This window comes from Candoia aspera, chromosome 1 (assembly GCF_035149785.1).
Source record: "Candoia aspera isolate rCanAsp1 chromosome 1, rCanAsp1.hap2, whole genome shotgun sequence".
Taxonomy (NCBI): Eukaryota; Metazoa; Chordata; class Lepidosauria; order Squamata; family Boidae; genus Candoia; species Candoia aspera.
Window position 1 is genome coordinate 69,523,620 of NC_086153.1, and position 20,461 is coordinate 69,544,080.

At 36.9% G+C, this 20,461-nt stretch overlaps 1 protein-coding gene across 5 annotated transcripts in view; it reads left to right on the forward strand.

Annotated features, from left to right (window-relative positions):
- CEP170 (centrosomal protein 170) overlaps positions 1-20,461 on the forward strand; it is an 83,169-nt gene that overhangs the window by 42,971 nt on the left and 19,737 nt on the right. For 4 of the 5 annotated variants that reach the window (XM_063306235.1, XM_063306240.1, XM_063306248.1 and 1 more), the window contains exons 5-7: positions 1,049-1,671; positions 15,621-15,747; positions 16,063-17,895. In XM_063306235.1, the coding sequence (XP_063162305.1) occupies positions 1,049-1,671; positions 15,621-15,747; positions 16,063-17,895 (2,583 nt within the window). Of the gene's footprint in view, positions 1-1,048; positions 1,672-9,146; positions 9,297-15,620; positions 15,748-16,062; positions 17,896-20,461 lie in introns of all 5 variants that reach the window. The other variant, XM_063306264.1, reaches the window with a different exon arrangement.

A 20,461-nucleotide genomic window follows, 5' to 3' on the forward strand; every position in this document is an offset into this window, starting at 1 on the left:
TTCCAGTCTTGACTCCTAGATACTGTGCATCTAAGAGGTCAAGAAACAATTACTGACTTGTAATGAAACACAACTTTCATAATAGATGAAAGCATGGTATTCAGGCCTTGTCTTTCCTGGCCAAGAAAGGATATTAAAACTTACTCAGTATCTCGATCACAGTTGTTCCTATAGTCGTCTTTTGCGGTCTTGCAGGGAGGGAAATTAGTGCATTTTCTCAGCCAATCAACTTTGTGGAGAAACCTTGAGAAATTACTCAATTTATATAGAGGAAATTCTTGTTCATCATCCTGATCCTTTCTTATTATAAAGAGTTCCATATTAAATACTTGATTTATACGTATTCAGGTAGATATTTTATGTTAACTTAGAAACTTTTCCACGCGATTCTGAACTGCATTTTAAAATGAGATATATAAAAATATTACCTTATTTTGCTCTGTTCCTACATTAGATTTGCACATGAATTATTTAATTGCAGAAAAAATCTTAAGTTTTATCACTATTAATGCAAATGAAGGAATGTATTTAGGAATCCCAAGTGATAACAAATTACTCTGGGCCATAGGTCTAAGTTTTCTGCAGTCAATAATTAACAGTTGGTATAAAGTCTATACAATGGATATTTATTTTGCTTTCTACTTTTCATGAACTTTTAGAAGCAGGTTTTCTTTCCTAGCTCATCAGTTATTTCTAACAAGTGGTTAATACATTTTGATTGAAAGAGAAGTTATCTCTTGTACCCTAATTTTGGTATAGCTGTAGTATAGTGTTCAGATTTCATCAGAGCATGATTGGTTAAGAACTGAATGTTTTTTGAATAAGGCAATTCAAACGCTTGGTGGTGAGCTGGCAAAAGACTCCATTATTGTATAGCAAGTCTGAATGAGTGTGTTGTTGCTATGGGCAGCCTGAAGACTTGTTAAGTAACGAACAGTTGAGCTTCTAACAGAGAACCAAATATTGTATTTGTATTAACTTTGGAATGTTCTTTTCACATTACTGCTGAATATAGAGAGCTAGATTTTTCTTTTCTTTGTCTTTGCAGGAAATAAACATGATGATGGAACACAGAGTGATTCAGAAAATGCTGGGGTGCACAAGCTTTACAGTAAACGTGCTGCACTTGAAGACCAGTTAAAGCATCATTATACTGAACAGAAAAAATTGCATTCAAAAGTGCTGAATGTAGAGGAACATTCTGATCAACCTTCTTTAAGTCAGACTGCCTTTATGATTGAGTTCTTTGATGAAGGCCATCCCCGGAAGAGGAGATCATATTCTTTTTCTCAAAACATAGGAGGTTTGTGCCCTGAAACACCTTCTCCAGCATCCTTTACAAGAACTGAAAAAGCGAAACTTCCACCATCGTCGTCATCATCACAGAACAGCTCCACCCAGCACAGGGCAGTGCATGCAAAACTTCTCAAGCAAAAATCAGAAGAGCCTTCTGCTGCACTACCTTTCTTACAAAGTACATTGTTAAGAAGTTCAGGAAGCCTTGGGCATAGACCAAGTCCAAATGAGGACATGGAGAAGAAGTTAAAAACTCAGTTTGTTTCAGTGACTCTTGAAAAAGATGATGATGACCAAAGTGATAAAGGTACTTACACTATTGAACTGGAAAATCCCAATGCAGAGGAGATAGAAGCACGAAAGATGATAGATAAGGTAAGCCGTATAAATATTTGCTATTTTGAAAAAGCATTATCTGCAGTGGACTTGATAGGATAATCAAAATAATAATGATTATTGGACTAAATCAAAGTGTTGTGATATACTTCTTCAGAAAGATGTTACTCATATAACAAAACTGTTACTATGTGCAATGTTTGCCCAAGCTGTTGCTAGTACACAGTTCCAGTTTTGCTTAAGCCTAATGTACTGCATTAGTAGTACCATGTATCTGTCTTGCTTTTTAAAATGTTTTCCAGAACTGATATGAAAGTGCGTCCTCAAAATAACCTTTTTTTTGTTTCCTGCATAGCAAATGAAATGAAATAAGGTAATGTTGCCTGATTTGTCAGCTGCCTCGTCTTGAGTTTATAATTATATATTTTTAAACAACTGTTATAGTTAGATGCCAGTATAAATAAAGACCTTTCTCTCTTGCTTGTTTACTCCTTTTAAATTAAATAATTTTCACAAATATATAAGTTGAGCTAGGAAGGATAAGCTAAAATAGTTTTAAAAGAACATTATATAATTATCAATTTACAGTAATTATAATTTAAAAATAAGAGGCATTAACAACATCACACAACAGCAGTGGTAACAAATTTGTTAACATATTAACAAACACATTTGCACTTTTGTGCCAACTTTAAGAAGGTGTTTTATTTTATTATTTTTGGGAGGATTGCCTTCCAGTCAGTGTTGACTCCTGACAACTGCCTGGACAAGTCCCTGCAATTTTCTTGGCAAGACTTTTTGGAAGTGGTTTGCCATTGCATGCTTCCTAGAGCTGAGGAAGAGGGACTGGCCCAAGGTCACCCAACTGGTTTTGTGCCTAAGGCAGGACAAGAACTCACAGTTCCCCGGTTTCTAGCCTGGTGCCTTCACCACTACACCAAACTGGCTCTCTAAGAGTACACACGTTGAAAATACAATATTTGGGATGCTGTAAATAATTACTCTTGCTAGAGTTTCTTGAATATACAGCTTCAAATCCTCTATTCATGCAACCTGCATCTGTTTAAGAATGAAATATGAAGGATTTCTGTTCGGCTTTTTCTGTTCTTACTGAGGATACTGAATGTATATACTTGAAAGCCTATAAAGCTTTTACTCAGTGTAGCCATAGTTGTCAGAGTACTGGGAAGCAAATGTCCATGCTGTGGATGGTCTGCTGTAAATAATAATGGATAAATAAGCAATTGCCAGACAGTTACATTGTTTATCCTCTACTGTGTCACAGCATATCAAATATCAGGTTTTAACTCAAATGCATTTTATTTATTGTAAGAAGCTGGATATTTCACTTTTTTAAACAGAATTGAAATTTTAATGCAAATCCCATGGGTTGGAACCAGAATATGATTTCTACAAACAGAAGACATCTTTTTCATTGAAAGAACTGAGAATCAGCCATGGTTTCTGCTGGTTGAAGGGAGATAAGAGGGAACATTGCAGTTCATCTTTCTTCCCAGTCCTGGGGGGGAAGAGTCAAGTGGGTGGTTGAGTGGAAATCTGTGCCTAGGTAATCTGAGTCAGAGTCTTGAAATTTAAATAATATATTTTCAGTATCCTGTAAGTCAGTGTAGATCTCTGCTTTTTAATATTTAGGTTGTAACTTGAGATTTCACTCTAGCCGCCTTATAATATAGCTTTTTTTTTTTTTAATAGTAAGAGTGGTTGCATAGCTTTTTGAAACTCATTAAACTGGAAAATAAGGAAGAGCTGTGGATGATTTTGGTTAGGTTTTGATACTACTCATCCCATCTGGATTCTATTTTTGTTCAGAGCTTGAATTAATTTCTTCAGGACTGAACTTGAAATCATACTGAAAAAAACCAATTGTTTACTGTTCAAGAAACTGATCGATATTATGCCATGATTTCCTTTTCCTGGTAGCTGTTCTTAGAAATAAAATCCCGATCTGAATGGACGTTATAGCAATTCTACAGGTCCTATAGTCTTAAACTACAGCTTGCTTTTTTCCGAGATCCCAGTATGTAATACTTTGAAGGAGCTGACATTTCATAATGCCATCTATGGAATGAGCTGGGAAGAAATTGTATTGCAATGCTTAATATCATTTTAAGAAATACAGTAATTGAAATGTATATATTTTCAGTAGGGTAAAGAGTATGTATTTCATATATAAGTCAAAATGAGGAAAAAAGTATCCTTTAGCACTTTATTGTCTGAGAATGACCTATAACAGTATGGGTCGCTGTTTTTTAATTATTAATCCTTAATAGTTCTGAGAGCATTATTACTATGCTTATGTAAAAGATTGGTAAATTATATGACATGGTTGCATTTCTTAATTTGTGCATTTATGTATAATCTTTAAAGTTTAAATGTAGTAAATTGTCTCAATTTTGTTTGTGAATCAATCTGCATCTGGATGACGGAGGACAGAAATCAGACTTGAACAAAGAAGGAAGTGCTCTCTCTTGAAACTGTGTTTTGTTCTTTGTCTCCGTCGGCCTCCGTGGCAAGAATGAGAGGCACGCTGAGGCACTATATTAATTTTTTATGCTCAGATTAGAAAAAGAAATTTAGCGCAGTAGCATTGAAATCCAGCAGTTCCAGATTACTTTTCTCAGTTTTATCTCTTGCTTTGTGGAACATGGTATGGTCCTTTCCAATAGCCAGCCCATTTGGCATGTTTCTAGCAGTATAGCATGCTCCCAGTCTGCCTCTCCAGTGCTACTCCGAAGAGAGAACCAAAGTCAGAATGGGAATTGCACAGTTTGGGAAGGAGAGAAGAGGGACCTGGCTAAAAATATTGTGTGTGTGTGTGTGTGTGTGTGTAAATAAATGGATACTCGTTTTTTAAATAAATTTAGTTTATACCATACTTATTAGAGAATTATATTTAAAAGGCTTAAAGCAGTGTTTCTCAACCATGGCAACTTTAAGACTGGTGGATTTCAACTCCCAGAATTCCCCATGCTACCATGCTGGCTGGGGGATTCTGGGAGTTGAAGTCTGCCCATCTTAAAGTTGCCAAAGTTGAGAAATACTGGCTTAAAGTTACACTTGTATCAGTTGATAAGAACAGGCTCCATGAGTGCCTTGGAAAAATAAGAAAGAAAGAAATGGCTGTTTTGTCATTGGTATATTGCTCAGTCATATGGCACATTAATAGAATAAAGATGTGTTTTAAAAAAATAATTATTTCAGTGGGAAACTGATCAAGCTTGTGGATTTCTCTCAGTGAAAATGTTTCTGATTCTATAGTGTATGGGGGGAAAATCCCAGAGAGCACACTGTTGGAGGCATTGTCTGTTTTTGAAGTGTTTGCCAACCAGGATGGCAGCAAGGCACATTGCCTGGTTTTACATCACTGGCAGGCTGGCAGGCACTTACTGGCATTAGCAGGGCTACATGAATCCACACCTGAGCCATTGAAATAGCTCCTTGAAAGAGCTGAGGGGATGTAGGGAGCAACAGGCTGAAAATGAACCCTGGCAAGATGGAGTGGCTTTGGGTTCGGAGCTCCTTGGTTCTTGGAGAATTACCATCTTTGGTTGTGTACGGGGGTTGCACTGCAGGTTTGTTAAGAGTAAAGAGTAAAATAGATGGGAAGAGAACCATGTACACCATCTTGTACATGGAAAAAAGCACAATGTTAGTGCAATAATTAAAAATCATCAACTTGCTTAATGCTCTTTAATCTGTATTGTTAATCATCAAACATGAATGTGTGCTGGAAGGAAATTTAATATGTCCTAATTCAGCCTTTTCTTTTAAGCAACATTGCTTGTCATGTTTTACATATACTTTTCACTAGATGTTAATGAAGTCAAAACTTTCTCTGTAAAAATACAGTTTTATACAAGTTTAATTACCAAATACACATACCTTGGCTGTTAAATATATTTCAAAAACAACAACAAAAAAAAGCTAAATAGTGAGTAGAAACTCCTTCCAGACTTTGCTTGTCAGCATGGTAGGATCTAAACTTGAAGTAAGGATGTGCCAGGGAGGCTAGAGATAAGTAAGCCTGCCCAATGCAGCTGCATCACTCCACACAATTTGAGCCCTGAGGCATCTTCAGAAACACTTGAAAAGAAAAGGACTAGAAGTACGTTATGTTCTTTGCTTACAGGATCAGTTATTTTGACTTTGAGCTATTCACATCCGTTCTATGTAGGTAAATAGAGTTGCTTGGAGACAGGTGGCATATAAATTTATTACATTAAATTAGAAAATGTTTCCAGTGCTTCTAATCAGGAACACATCCTCTGATATAACAGAAATTTCAAGGCTTCATTAAGCAATTCAAAACAGGGATGCTTTGGGTTCCCTCAGTGAAAAAGTGTCACCTGGTCAGTTCTAGGATGCATGCCTTCTCTGTCATGGTTGTCCACCCATCTATTTTACTCTTTTAACAAACCTGGGAGAGGGTATAGTTGGTGTGTGTGGATGTGCGGATTAATTAATTTTATAAATGGGTGCCTTATTTAATAGACAAATACTTTTAATATGTATTTATTTACTTAAGTAGTCCTTGGCCCTGCCCTTATTTATGGTGTGGCTTCTGAGAATATATATGAGTGTCACATGTACATACCGACCACTCGTTCAACAACCACTCGAAGTTGCAATGGTGCTGAATGAGTGGTGCTTACGACCAGTCCTCAAAGTTCTGGCTGTCGCAGCATCCCTACAGTCATGTGATTGTGATTCGGGTGCTTGGCAACCAGCTTACACTTATAATGGTCGCAATATCCCACGGTCAGGTGATCACCATTTGTGGCCTTCCCTGCCAGTTTCCCAAAAGCAAAGTCAATGGGGAAGCTGGCAGGGAAGATTGCAAGTTGCTCTGGTAAGTCCCCCCGGCCTTCCTGTACGCATACTGTGTCATCCACCCCTGACCTTCCTGTGCATGCTCCCTGCCATCCCATCAACCCCCCAGCCTTCCTGCACTTGCCCCACAGCACCCCCCCCAACTCGTGCATAGCCTGTGCTGAGCTTCCCAAGCCCTCCCCTGCGTTCCCCCAATTCACATGCAGCCTGCGCTGCCCACCCCCCCAGCCTCCTCCACTCCCCATGCTCCTTACCTGGGTCTCCTATCACTTCAGGTTACTTGGGAACTACTGCTGCTTACCTGGGACTCCTGCCGCTTCAGTTACCTGGGAACAACCCAGGCATCTTCAGGTTAACAGTGGCAACTGGGACTGCCAGGAATGTCATCACTTAGCGATGCAGTCACATGACATTGCACTTCATGACTGCATCGCTTAGTGACAGCAATCCTGGTTCCAATTGCCATCGTAACCCGAGTACTAGCATTATTTTTCTTAGCTCTTCATCAGTAGGAGTTGCAACTACAAATTAGTGTCAATTTTAATGGATGCAGTACATTTTCTGATGCAACATTTATCTGGAGGGGTGGGAAATAATAAAGGTCTGGTTCTTTTGAAGGTCTCAAGTAACCAAAGATAAAACTGAAAACAACTATAGACAGTGATGTAACTTCATTTCTAATTGGTAAATATATTTATAATACTTAACGCATCCATATGAAATGCTGAACACCTTAGTTCTAGAAACTGTATGCATAGTCGGGAGAACTGTATTGCTAAGATTCTTCACAAAATCTCAATCTTCAGTGTCCCAAAATTGAAATATCCATTTCTCATGGGATGCAGAGATCTTTTCCATATGTTACATGAGCTGAAGTGGAAATATATATATATGTAACTGCAATGGCACTTTATGGGCAAATATCAAGACTATACTATATGTATACATGAGAAATCCACACCTTCACCGTTGAGAATGAGATCCAAATTAGTACTTTAAAAATCCTCAGAAATGGGTACTGCAGTGTATTTTTTAACATTTTGAATTATGGCTCCCCATGCTCCATCAAATAATTGTTTATACTTCCCTTTGATTCTTAATCTGTTGGGTGTTTGGAATTAATGCAGTATGATGGATCCATGGCACAGCATTTAAGAAGACTTTATCAGTATCTTCTGAGGCAAAGCAAATATTTATAAATATGCTGTGGAACAGAGAGGATTTCATAGGTTGGAGTAAGCAGTTGAGGCAATTTACACATACTAAATGTGAAGAATTTTCAAGCTGATCTCCACTGAAACAGACTTAAGTAAACAAGGATTTTCTATTTGAATTCTAATAATGCTTAAAATGTTTTAAGTTCTTCCTCGGAATGACAGATAAAAAGAAGAGCTTTATGGCACTTTGTAAATGTATGGTAGCAAACGCTTTCCTCAGATGCATGCCATCTCCTTATATAGAGGACTTTATACAATGTAAAAGCCATATATCATAGCTTTCAAATCTTAATGGATGGGTCACATAACGTACACACAAAAGAAATCAAACAAACTGCACAATGGCTTGGTGTGACGTGTGAACTTGAGTACAGATTCAGTGTGTGATAGACAATAAAAGTATATGACTTTATTTAAAAGAAAACAATGAAAAGGAAAGTGCTATTATATAAGTATTTAAATATATATCGTTTAGAGTTTTTGTAAAGAGTTAATGCTTCTTTCTTCTGATGGTGCGTATTTAAACTTTCATGAAACTTCAAGAATCTTGTGCTTTTTACCTCCGGGTATAAGAAGATTCTTTTCAGATCTAGTTCTTGCCAGGTAATTTCAGTGCTACATGAAATGTAGCTTTTGGAGCAGTAGCACTAATTGCTGTTTTTACAAATCATCACTGATGTAATTGTTCTTGCAACTTTTACATAGTGAGCTGCTTGGACTTGCTACATTTATGCCAAACATGCATACACTTACCCAGATAATAGAAGAGTGAAAACAGAAATATATCTAATTTTTTTGTAATTATGGAAACATATCAAGAAAGGATCCATTTCTTTCACAACAGAATATATTATTTAATCCATACAGTGATAATAAGTACATAATGTACACTGCACACAAATCAAATGTTTCAGTACATGAGGAGCAAAAGGTTTACTTAAAATACTTCAAACATAATTCTTATTTTATTTAGAATTACAGCATTCATATATTCAAGTAAGACTGACATTAGCAGTGTAATCCAATGGTATGCTTCTGTCAGTAGAAGCAATTTCTCCAGCTCTCTGCAACAAGCCCTTCACAAATCCTAAAAATCTGTTTTGAAGGGTTCTCTAACCTGCTGCAGTAAATTTGGGAGATAATCTGGAAGTTGCCGGGGAGACAAGAAAGTCTTCCTGTATTAAAGGAAGGCTCCCAATGTCATTGTTGGATTTCATTCAAAGAAAATATCAACAATTATTTTGAATCTTCTCCAGAATTGGAACATATCAACTCTACTTTCAACAGCAAATCATTTTGTAAGATTTATGTCTCACAGTTAACTGTTAAACTATTTTTTAAAACAGCCTTACAGTATAAGTTTGTTAGTGGCAGTACCCATACATTCCCATTGAATATTACAAGGGAGGCTTTCAGTTAATGTATGATGATTTGTTTTATTTTCAGGTTTTTGGAGTGGATGACAGCCAGGATTATAATAGGCCTGTTATCAACGAAAGCCAGAAAGATTTAGTAAAAGATTGGGCTATAAATTCTGCTACAATAGTGCTTGAAGAAAAAAGGCTACTGAGTACAACTGGATTTCTTGACACAGAGGTAGAAATCAAATTTTTGATGGGTCTTCTTTTTTCTTCCATTAAAAGAGAGGACCTTTTTGTAGTCAGTGTTAAGTAGCTAGTAAGAGCTATTAAATACTTTATTATTGTATAATAGTAATACTTCTTTATTCTTTATTAGAGCTTGTATATAATCTCTTAGTACTTAAAAATCCATGGTCACTTACTTTTGTTCTGCTGCAATTCTATCTACATATACACCGTAACACCAGACACATGCAGGATCTTAGGAAAGTAAAAAAACCGAAATACTAGCTTCGTTGTATAGATATCACTGCTCCTTTCATTGTTTGCTCTAGTTATCTGGAAAACTTGCAAGTCAAAGAAAAGATTTGCAGAAACTGAGCACAGATGAAAAGAAGTTGCTGTTTCCAGGTAGAAAAATGTGGCTCACTTTTGGAAGAAATTTCAGTGTTAGTACCAGACAATTTTTCTATAGCACTGTACTAAAACTTGTTGATAGTTTTTCACATCCAAAGTTCTACACACACGCTGCAGGTGAACCACAGATCAATAAACAGATTATTCTTCATTTGACCTCTAGAGATAATGTATTTTACTGAAATATTACTTAAACATATCATTCTTACAAATATCACAGAACATATTTTGAGCTGTTTTTAGTGAGTACTGAAAGAATGTTACTATCCTTTAGAATCTATAGTAAGTGACTCCATAACATATCCATAGCAACCCATATATACAGATTCCATATGTCCTTTAATATGAATGCCACCAACAAAAGTCCAACTGAGAGACTTTTAGGCCCCCAAAACAACATCTGGAAGTGAATAAGGGGGTATCATGTGTGGAATTGTGAGTTCTAAGCTTTTCAGGAGTTAAAACTCTTCATTTCTGAAACTGTCAAAAGGTATAAGTAACAGAAATTATTGACTTTCAATATCTTTTCCCTGAATATTTTAAGAATGCAGTAAAAGCAGGATTAACTTTTCAAAGAAATCAGTTGGAATGTAAATTTTAATTTTGTTTTTGTAATTTAATTTGATTTTCCCCCTTTATTTTTTTATCTTGCCTTGAGAACAGTACAGTTAAAAAATTTATAAATTTGATTAAGTGGTCATGGGAACCAAGAGCAACTTTGTACTCAAAGCTCACTTGATAATTCTCTCACTGTTTGACGTAGAATAATTCCACTCAATTTGGTGATATTACTTCAGAGGAAATTTATTTTTTTAAAAAAATAGAAAGGCAAAGCTGAAAGGCTTTATCAAAAGTAGGAAAATAGATTTTCAAACCTTCATGGGTTTGTGCTCGTCTGACCATATGAAGGAAATTCAGTATAAAATAGAACTTTTGTTTCAGATTTCAACAAAAGTTTATACATTTTAGCAATCACATGTTTGTTTGTACATAATTCATTTTCAAATTCCATTTTGTCATATTCTATTTCTGGTACCTTTATATCAAATCTTTCTCTTAGCTGTGCATATGAAAACCATTGAAAACTAAACTCCTCTCCAGTTGTTTTCTTGATTTTATTTTAAGCTCTCCTTTTTCCTGTACTAACAGGTCTTTATATATTAACCATTTTTCTTTGCCTACTGTTTCTTTTCTGTAAAATGCTTCTTTGGCTGAGGCCGACAAAAATATATTGGGGCATAGCCTGGTTTTGTATCTATTCCATATTCGTAATATGGCATTCCTGGAATAATAATTTTTAAAATCTACATTAACTTTATCATACGATAAGTAACTATGCCACCCAAACCTCAGATCATGTCCTTGTAATTCTAAGTGTCTTCTTTCTTAACAACAGCCGTTCCTTCATCCAAACTAAACAGCAGGCAGCAAAATACAATTTAAAATCAGGTAGTCCCAATCCTCCTCCTTCCTTTGCATCTTGGAGGATCTTATATTTAACCCTTGGTTTCTTCCCCTGCCATATAAATCTGGATATGTCTTTTTGCCACTGTTTAATTGGTGCATCAGTTCTCAAAACAGGTGATGTCTGGAATAAGAACAACACCCTAGGTAACACATTCATTTTTACCAAAGATACTCTTCCCAGCAGTGATGATTGTAACTTTTCCCATCTTAAGAAGTCCTTAATTTCATTCCATACCTTAACATAATCATTTTGAAATAACATTCAATTCATATTAGTTATAGTGATATCCACCTTTTTCTCAATCTGAGACCCAGTTTTTACAGACAATTCTTTTTGGTCTTCCATCTTTATATTCTTTGTCAACATCTTTATTTTCTCTTTATTAATTTTAAACCCAGCCAATGAACCAAATTTTCTTAGTTTTTCCATTAATACATCAAAACCTTTCTAAGGGGTTTTCCAAAATTAAAACCAAGTAATCAGTGAATGCCTTTAGACTTCATTTTTAACTTTCACTCTCTCACAAAAGGCAAGATGAGCAATTCTCTCATCTTGCCTTATGTCTCTGTTGGAAACTTCAAGAGCCAGAATGAAGAACAGCGACAAAAGTGGGTACCCCTGCCTTGTTCCTTTTTGTATTTCACAGGGCTTGGTCAGTTCCCAATTCACAATTATTTGTGTCATTTGTGAAGTATGTATCAGTTTCACCCAGGTAATAAAATTTTCTCCAAAGTCCATATCTTCCAAAATTTTGAACAGAAAATTCCAGTTTAAATTGTCAAAAGCTTTCTCAGCATCAAGGAATATTAAGGCAGCTTGTTTTTCATCATGTTGCTCCAAGTACTCTAATATGTTAAGAACATTACTAATATTGTCTCTTAATTGTCTCTTGGGTAAAAAACCACCTGGGTCTTCATGGATAAAGCCTTGTAGAATGTTTTTCAACCTTTCAGCTAAATTTGTTGTGAATATTTTTAGTCATTATTCATTGGTGATATTGTTCTATAATTTTTCAGTAAAGTCAAACCTTGTCCTTCTTTGGGAATCAGTGCTATATTTGCCCCTGTCCAGCTATCCAGTATCTTTCTATTATCTAAAATGGAGTTCATGATTTTTTGCAAAGGTAGTAAAAACTCATCCTCAAAATATTTATAATAAGCCAATAGTCTACCTGGGCCAGGGGCTTTGCCTTTATTCATCTTCTTTACAGCATCACAGACTTTCCTTAGTGTTTCAATTGTACCTCTGCTTTCAAAAGTAGAACTTTTGTACCTAGTTAAGCTCTGTAACAATTGGGGGGGGGGACATTCAGACTGAATTACTGGGACTTCAATTCACATCCGTATTCTTCCACATTGCTGTAGAAGTTAAAGAAATACAGGGATAATATGCATCCTTGTCTCACTTTCTTCCCTATTTGGAAGAACCTAGTTTCTTCAAGCAGTTCATACAGTAGCTTTTTGTTCGTTGTAAACATTTCTCAGAGGAATAATCAGGTGTTCCCGCATATCTATTAGCCTTAATATATTCCATGTTCTGGCATGTTCTGTACAAGGAAGGGCCTTGCAATACTGAGTACAGCAAAAACAAACCTTTCTTAACCTCTGTGGTAGGGCTGTGCAGGTATCCAGATTCAAAAAGAAAAAGATGAGGTATACCTGAGTATCATGTACCACCTGTTGACACCTCCTTAAAAATCCAACGAGGGTTGAACTAGGAGTGGACCATAGCAACCACCCCAGGAAAAGATGCTAATCCTTTAAGGAGTTGCTAACAGGTGCTATGTGAATGCCGCCTCACCACCATCCCACCTTCAGATCTGGATCACTGCAGAGCTTTGTTCTCTTGCTCTCTCTCTTATCCAGCTCACATTAGCTACCTGGTTTCACATCCCTCTGGCTTTTCTGAAAATTGCCTCTCTTCATGTATGGCTTTGCTCTTTTTTGGGTAAAATTTAACTTGCATAAACAATTACTGCATTAGTTTAGCAGTTTGCACAATCTCTTCCATTTCTGTAGTATTGTCAAAAACAGCATGCTTTTCCAATTCTGTACTACACCATTTTGTTCCATATCTTTTCACATCAAGCTGTTAGCACTTTTATTGCCTCTTACCCTGCAGCTTTGAGCAGTTCAGTGGAATTTCTTCTGCATTGCTTTCTGATTTATGGTAAGCTCTTTAGTATATTCTCTGTCCAAATGCTGCTGTCATTCTGTAATCCCATTTGTAGAGATTTTCAGTATACCCCTTATATCTTCTTTTGGACTCACAGAGAAGTCAGTCTCTTCTATGACTACTTTTGAGTATTCTTAGCTGTAAACAGAAGCTGCAACAGAAAAGATCAGAGGAATAGATGAAAGAAATCATTCTGAGGCTTTATATCCACTTCCTGCTTCTTCACCAGCTGGACTGACCTGCTTGCTCTAAAGTGGAGGACTCATTGCTTGTTAGCTCAGATCAGTCTGTGGACTCTTTCCAAGAAACATTTGGTATCCACCTATTGGCTGTTTCTTGTGAAGAGGGCAGCCCTCTTTGACATTGTTCCTTTGGGGGTGACATGAGGGTGATACTCTTGGATGAAAGCCAGAATCAGATGGGAGAAGGATTTAAGCTCGCTCTGTTGGACATAGGGAAATCTCAGTCAGAGTGAGAGCTTAGTTGTCACTTCAGGAGTTATAGCCAGTCTTCAAGTTAGATGGTATGATAAGGATTCTCTGATGCTGGGATGAAGGGTATGTGTATGTATTTTTAATTATTGCATTGATGTGTGCAAGGTCTCTATTTATGGAACCTGGGGTAGCAATCATAGTAGTGGTGGGGAGTAAAAGATTTGGTGTTGGCAGGCCATTATAGAGAAAGGGAGATTCGAATTGTAAATTATAATCTGGTTGAATATAAATTAAATGGAAATGCAGTTACCATTCTGGTGGCCATATTATTTCTCAGGCTAAGAGAGTTATCTTAATCTAACAGCCTGATACGTTAGGGTGGATCCTTTTTACGTTTCTTTCTTTGCCCATTATTCAGCTGTGGGCTCCTCCCTCTTTTATCTGATCATTCCCTAGGCAGCATCTCTTCCCCTCATCCCTCAAGGCCATTCCCACATGCCATTACACATATCTGTTCTTTGCATGATTTCCTTGGTGGCCATTTTATGTATTTTGCTTTTGTAGCTCCTGTTTTTAGTTTTCATTAGTGCCCAGAATCATGTTCTTTGAGATGGGCAGCTATTTAAATACATTTAAATAAATAATAAAATAAATATTTGCCTCCCTTTCTGAAAGATAATGACTTTAAAACTCTGGTGGGTGTACTTGAAGCCTCTGGGCTTAACTATACTAACATGCTGTGGTCTGAAAAATTCGATTGATACAATACTTGGCAGCCAGGTTGGAGTTGGGAAGAGTACAAAGGTATCGTATTACACTTGTTCTTAAAGCATTTGCACTATCTGGCTATTTGTTTCTGGATAAAATACAAAGGGCTGGTCATTACTTTTAAAGCTCCATAGGGAAGTATAACAGATTTGTATTCTCTGCTCATGGTGCATATTGGAATGCATAACAGTATCTTATCACGTGATGATAAGTGTGATAACTTATACTGGTACCTTTGCCATTATTATTTTAGAGGTATTTCACACATAACTCTTCATCTAGTTTGCTTCTTAGGTAATTAAGTTGATTAGCTGTAAAGTACTAAGTGACTGGTACTGTAAATGTATTCAGTTGTTACCTTCCTAGTCTTCCAAACTGTCACTTGAGCCTTGTTCGTAATCCTGACTTGGAGTCACTGTTTAAGCAGTGGCTCATCCAACATCACAGAAAACTCATGGGAACTGGGAACTATTCTGTAAATGGAAGCTGAAAGCAGAAGAGAGAAAGATATTCAGCCTTTTTTCAAATGTGGCAAATGTGGATTGTTACACAAATCATGGCTGGGTTGTTGGTTTTTTCCTTTTTTTTCCCAACAGTCTGTTATGTGAGCAGTAAAGGTTTTCCAAAACCTGTTTTTGCAAAGAATAGCTGGTCTGAATCTATTGGAAGACTTTCATATCTTTAACTAAGGGGATACAATACCAACAAATAAGATGAACTTTTTAAAAAATGAATACTATGGTTTTAAAACACCATAAATTAAATTGATGCTGATCTATGGTTTTATTTATTGATGTATTTATTTATTTGCTGCATTTGTACACCACTGCATTCTCAGCAGACTCTCTACTTTAAGGTTATTTCATACTTCCTAGGAAAGATTATAAAGATACTCTCACAGTATGAATTTTTAAACAATCATAACTTGTTTTACATCTTAATTTTCTTCAAACTTTTCAGCTTCCTGCTTTAAAGTGAATAAGACCTGATCCTGTAAATCCCTACCACAGGAAATTTCTGAATAGATTGTCTGGATTTATTGGGTGTTTAATTGGTCTTCTTTAAAATCCCATATTAGGAAAGCACTGGCACATCTGGAAGCAAGCGCTGGGTGTCACAGTGGGCTAGTCTGGCTGCTAATCATACAAAACATGAAGAAAATGAAGTACGGATGGAGTCATCTGCGCTTGTTCATCTAGAAAATGGTACCATAACTTAAATTTGCAGCTCTTTTTACACTAAATCAGTTATCTTGTTTAGTCACATTTTGGTTTAATTATCATGTTTCATTCTTCTCAGTGACTCACTTTTCCATAAACTCTTACGGAAATGTAATTTTTATACTCGTAACTAATGCAATTTATGAGATAGAGTTTAAAATTTTAAATCTGAAAGGTATGTGACAAGAAAAAAAGCTTCCTCTAAGTTCATTGAAATGTTGTCTAGTCTGTCACATGTATTGAATTTTAGAACTCTTGCTTAATAGATGGGTTTTTTTTTTCTGTTTTATGTAATTTTAGACACTGACATCAGTGAATCTGGGCTGTCAATTAGAAGTTCTGGCTCAATTACCTCTTTGACCAGCCTAGATCGAAAGAGGCGGACACTCCCTCAATTGCCAAAGGAGGAAAATGTCACTGAAGGACAAAGAACAAAAGTTGTAGCCCATCACAGATCAGAGATAGGTGAAAAACAGGACACAGAACTTCAAGAGAAAGAAACCCCAACTCATTCTCAAAAAGAAATAGGACATGCCACTGATAAAAGCCTGACTAAAGTGAGCAGGGCAATAAATGGCCTTTCTCCTAAAGCAGACAAGACAGTTTTTCACTCCAGTAGTTGCCTCTCTTCTGAAAAAGAAAAAAATGAAAATGGCAGGGAAACATCTGTGGTGAAACAAGCTTTAGCTAAAATTCAGCAGGAACAAAATGAGCTGACACATTGGATCCCGGCTAAATTATCTTCTGCAAGAACTCCGAGCCAGGCTGAAAAAGGTAGAGAGGAATCTTCTGTTTCCCATAAATTGGATATGAAAGAAAAAGCATCAGGACGTGGTGCAGGTAAAACAGAAATTAAAGTGGCACAAAGTGAAGGGAAACGAAGAAAAGCTGAGGAAGCCAAATTGCAAACAATTAAAGGACTTAGTGGAGATAAGAAGGAAGCATCGAAGCCATTAGTAAGACAAGGCAGCTTTACTATAGATAAACCAAGTGCAAATATACCCATAGAATTAATTCCTCATATTAATAAACAAGGAACTACTCCATCATTTTCTTTAACACCCACCAACAGAGCAGGTGAGAAAAGTGATCCAATGGAAACAGATCCTGGTCTAGATACAACGCTTATTTTAAAAGATACGGAAGCTGTAATGGCTTTTCTTGAGGCGAAGCTGCGTGAAGAAAATAAAACAGAGGAAGGACCTGACACTCCCAGCTTCAACAGAGATAATTCCATTTCACCTGAATCAGATGTGGATACTGCTAGTACAATTAGTCTAGTTACTGGAGACAGTGAAAGAAAAACTACTCAGAAACGTAAAAGCTTTACCACCCTCTATAAAGATCGGTGTTCAACTAGTTCTCCCTCAAAAGATATTTTAAGATCATCTTGTTCAAATGCTAGTGACAAAATGGAGAAGAAAACAAAATGCCGCTCCTCAGAAGCTAGTTCAAGGGGTGATGCACGGAAGATTGCACAGAGTAGTGGAAGAATAAGACAGCCTTCAGTAGATTTAACAGATGATGATCAAACTTCTAGTGTACCTCATTCTGCTATTTCTGATATTTTATCTTCTGACCAGGAAACATGTTCTGGCAAATCACATGGAAGGACTCCTTTTACCTCAGCAGATGAACATTTGCATTCCAAAACAGAAGGTATTAAATCAGCTAAGTTGAAGTCTTCTTCACCATCAACAGGGCAAGTCAGTAAGTCAACCACTCTTCCAAGGCCTCGCCCTACAAGGACTTCTCTGTTACGGAGAGCGCGGCTTGGTGAGGTGTCAGATAGTGAACTTGCAGATGCAGATAAAGCATCAGTTGCTTCTGAGGTATCCACTACAAGTTCTACATCTAAGCCCCCATCAGGAAGGAGAAATATTTCAAGAATTGACCTCCTTGCCCAGCCACGGAGAAATAGACTTGGTTCTTTATCAGCACGAAGTGACTCTGAAGCAACAGTAACTAGAAGCTCTACTTCGCGTACTCCAGAAGCCATAATTAGAAGTGGCATTAGATTAACTCCACCAGCCGACAGTTCTAAAGTTTCTCCTAGAACTAGAGCTAACAGTATTTCTCGCCTGTCAGATTCCAAGTCCAAATCTCTGTCTTCAGCCCATAACTCTCCATCAGGTATGAGGCACTTTCTACCTTATTTCTAATGATCTGGTTTTCCAGCACTTTCCATTTTCAGTTGTTCATGTGACTTACTAAAATTGATGCTTGTTCTCATGCAAAATGCTAACAAGCCAGGTTGAAGGAGGAACAGAAGAATCTTCTGTTCCCCATAAATAATAATAATTTTAAAAAGCATCAGGGCATGGTGGATATATATAGCTTGGCTTTAAAGAAAAGCCAGTGCATTAGCCAAGTATGCTTTTTCACTGCAATTCTTGAGAACATGAAAAAAAGATAAAAATATTCTGGACTACAGATTTGCTTCCCAGTCCTAACATTTACAGTTCGTTCATGTTGAACCTGAACTGTAATGACCCGTCCTTACATTCCTGCTTACCTATTAATTTTTGTGTGGCAGTGTTCTACATAATAGTACTGTATGTGGCCTGCCCAATTACACAGTTCCATATAGCTACTGGTCGTTGTTGGAATATGCACCAAAGGCACGTAGACTTTCATGTGACTGGTACTATAAATGGAAACAAGCATATACTACATTACAATCTTTATATGGAGTATACAGTGGAGAACACTGTCCTTGTGCCATATGGTGATTATAAAGCTTGCTTAATTATCAACATTCTGGCTAGAATTTGAAGAACTGCTGCAGGCATAACATTTGTGTTAGTGTTTTTAAGGCCCCCCTGTACCTATTCAGGATATACCAACTGCTATCTTTAAAAGGTTTATGGAACCTACAGGGTAGCATCTAACAAGGTTTTAGCTACGGTAGCTTGAAGAGAAAATTGGTGTGAATGCATAGGCGTATTTAAAATCTGACTGCAGGATGGAAGTCTTATTATGTACTCCTGAGCGCAATATGCTGTAGTTTAAACATCCGTGCAGTTAATGTGCTCTGGTTATTTGTAAATCCATTTTCATTTCTTTAGGACTTTCATTTGAGCTTGTTAGCAGAAGCATCAGAAAATTTACACCATTAAGATATCTATCTAAAATAAGGCTGAGCATCCACAGTGCTTTGCCTGTGGCCTCTGTCATCCCATTTGCAGCCCACCAACTTCCTACAATTGTGTCGCTGAATTTTAGTGGCAAAATGGCTGACAGGGATCATTTTAAGGATGGCAATGGGAGTAGTTTACCTCTGAAAAGCCTTCTGCTCCTCTCCCCACACTTAAACTCCCCCAAAGGCCAAATCAGCCTGTTTTTCAGGGTTTGTGGGGAGAGGCTTCCCACTCCCTTCTCGCCCTTAAAATCCAAACACGTTAAAACTTCTCAGCTCCATCCTTCCAGTGACATCATAGCATCATGGAATAGCTTCTTGCAGCTCTTTGGAACATTGAAACCCATGTTTTGCTAAATGTTTTACCACAGTAAATTGTGGTCAGCAGATTCTAGAATTCAGAAGCAATGAACACTCAAATGAGGTGAAAGCCAAAGATGATTTATTGAATAAGCCAGGAAAATAACAAACTTTTTAAGCAGAAAGTGTTAAATGAAATTGATTCAGAGCAAAAGGTGGAATCTTAACCCCTTCCACTGTCAGAAACCCCTTCTCCTCCTGCTCAGAGAAAGTCAGCAGGCAAGTCCCTTCAATGCCAGTGGGTACACAGGACTGTCCTAGGATCCAGTTTGCATTGAGGTTCCACCTCTGAGGAAGTTCTCAAAATGTTAATGGTATATACCATTACAATTATTCTAATTAGGCACTTCTGTTGCTTACATTTATTCATCAGCAATCAAAAATGTTTGCCAAGTCCATGCCAGTTCACACATTCATACCCTCCCTCCTTTCTGCAGGGTGGCTGGCTTTGAAGCATATCTGGCCTGAATTTGTGCTGGGAAATCAAATGTAATTAGAGAGCCAGCTAATGAGAAAATGGAGAACATGCAGTTACTTTAAACAAGTCATGATAAAAGAGGCTTTATCATGGAGGCAACTTTGTATACGCTACTACACTCCCTTGCTGGGACAAATATTTTCTGCAATAGCACCATATCTTCAAACATGACACATCCCAGAGGTGTAGCATTGTCTGGAATAATTTGAGGGCAGATTCTTTAATTAAAGTAAAAGATAATTTGTGGGAAGATCATTCTTATTTCTTACCTGACACTTTAAATGTTGAAGTGAGTTTGTGGAACAAAGCTCATTCAGTTTAAATTTCTTTTAGAGCAGCCATAGATATTATGGAATATGAGGAAACCAGTAAGGGCACATAAGTTACATCTTAATTATCATAGCCAGTACCACTTTTTAACTTTTGTTATTCTTCCAAATAATTTTTTACTAAAAATTCATTTGTGTCTTCTCGCTGCAACGTAGGTTGATACTTAGATTTTCAAATTGAATTGAAAGCCAAAAAATCATTTAGTGAGTTGAAATGAATGCTTATTTTATTTCCACATCTTTTCAAAGTGGTAGAATTAAGTTAATTATTCAATTTTAAGGCAAATGCATTAAATCTGTATGTTGTCAATAACATGATCAACACATTTTTGTACACAGAGACATATCATCTTCTTCCAGACCCAGATCCTGCTGTTGAAACTTACAGTGGTA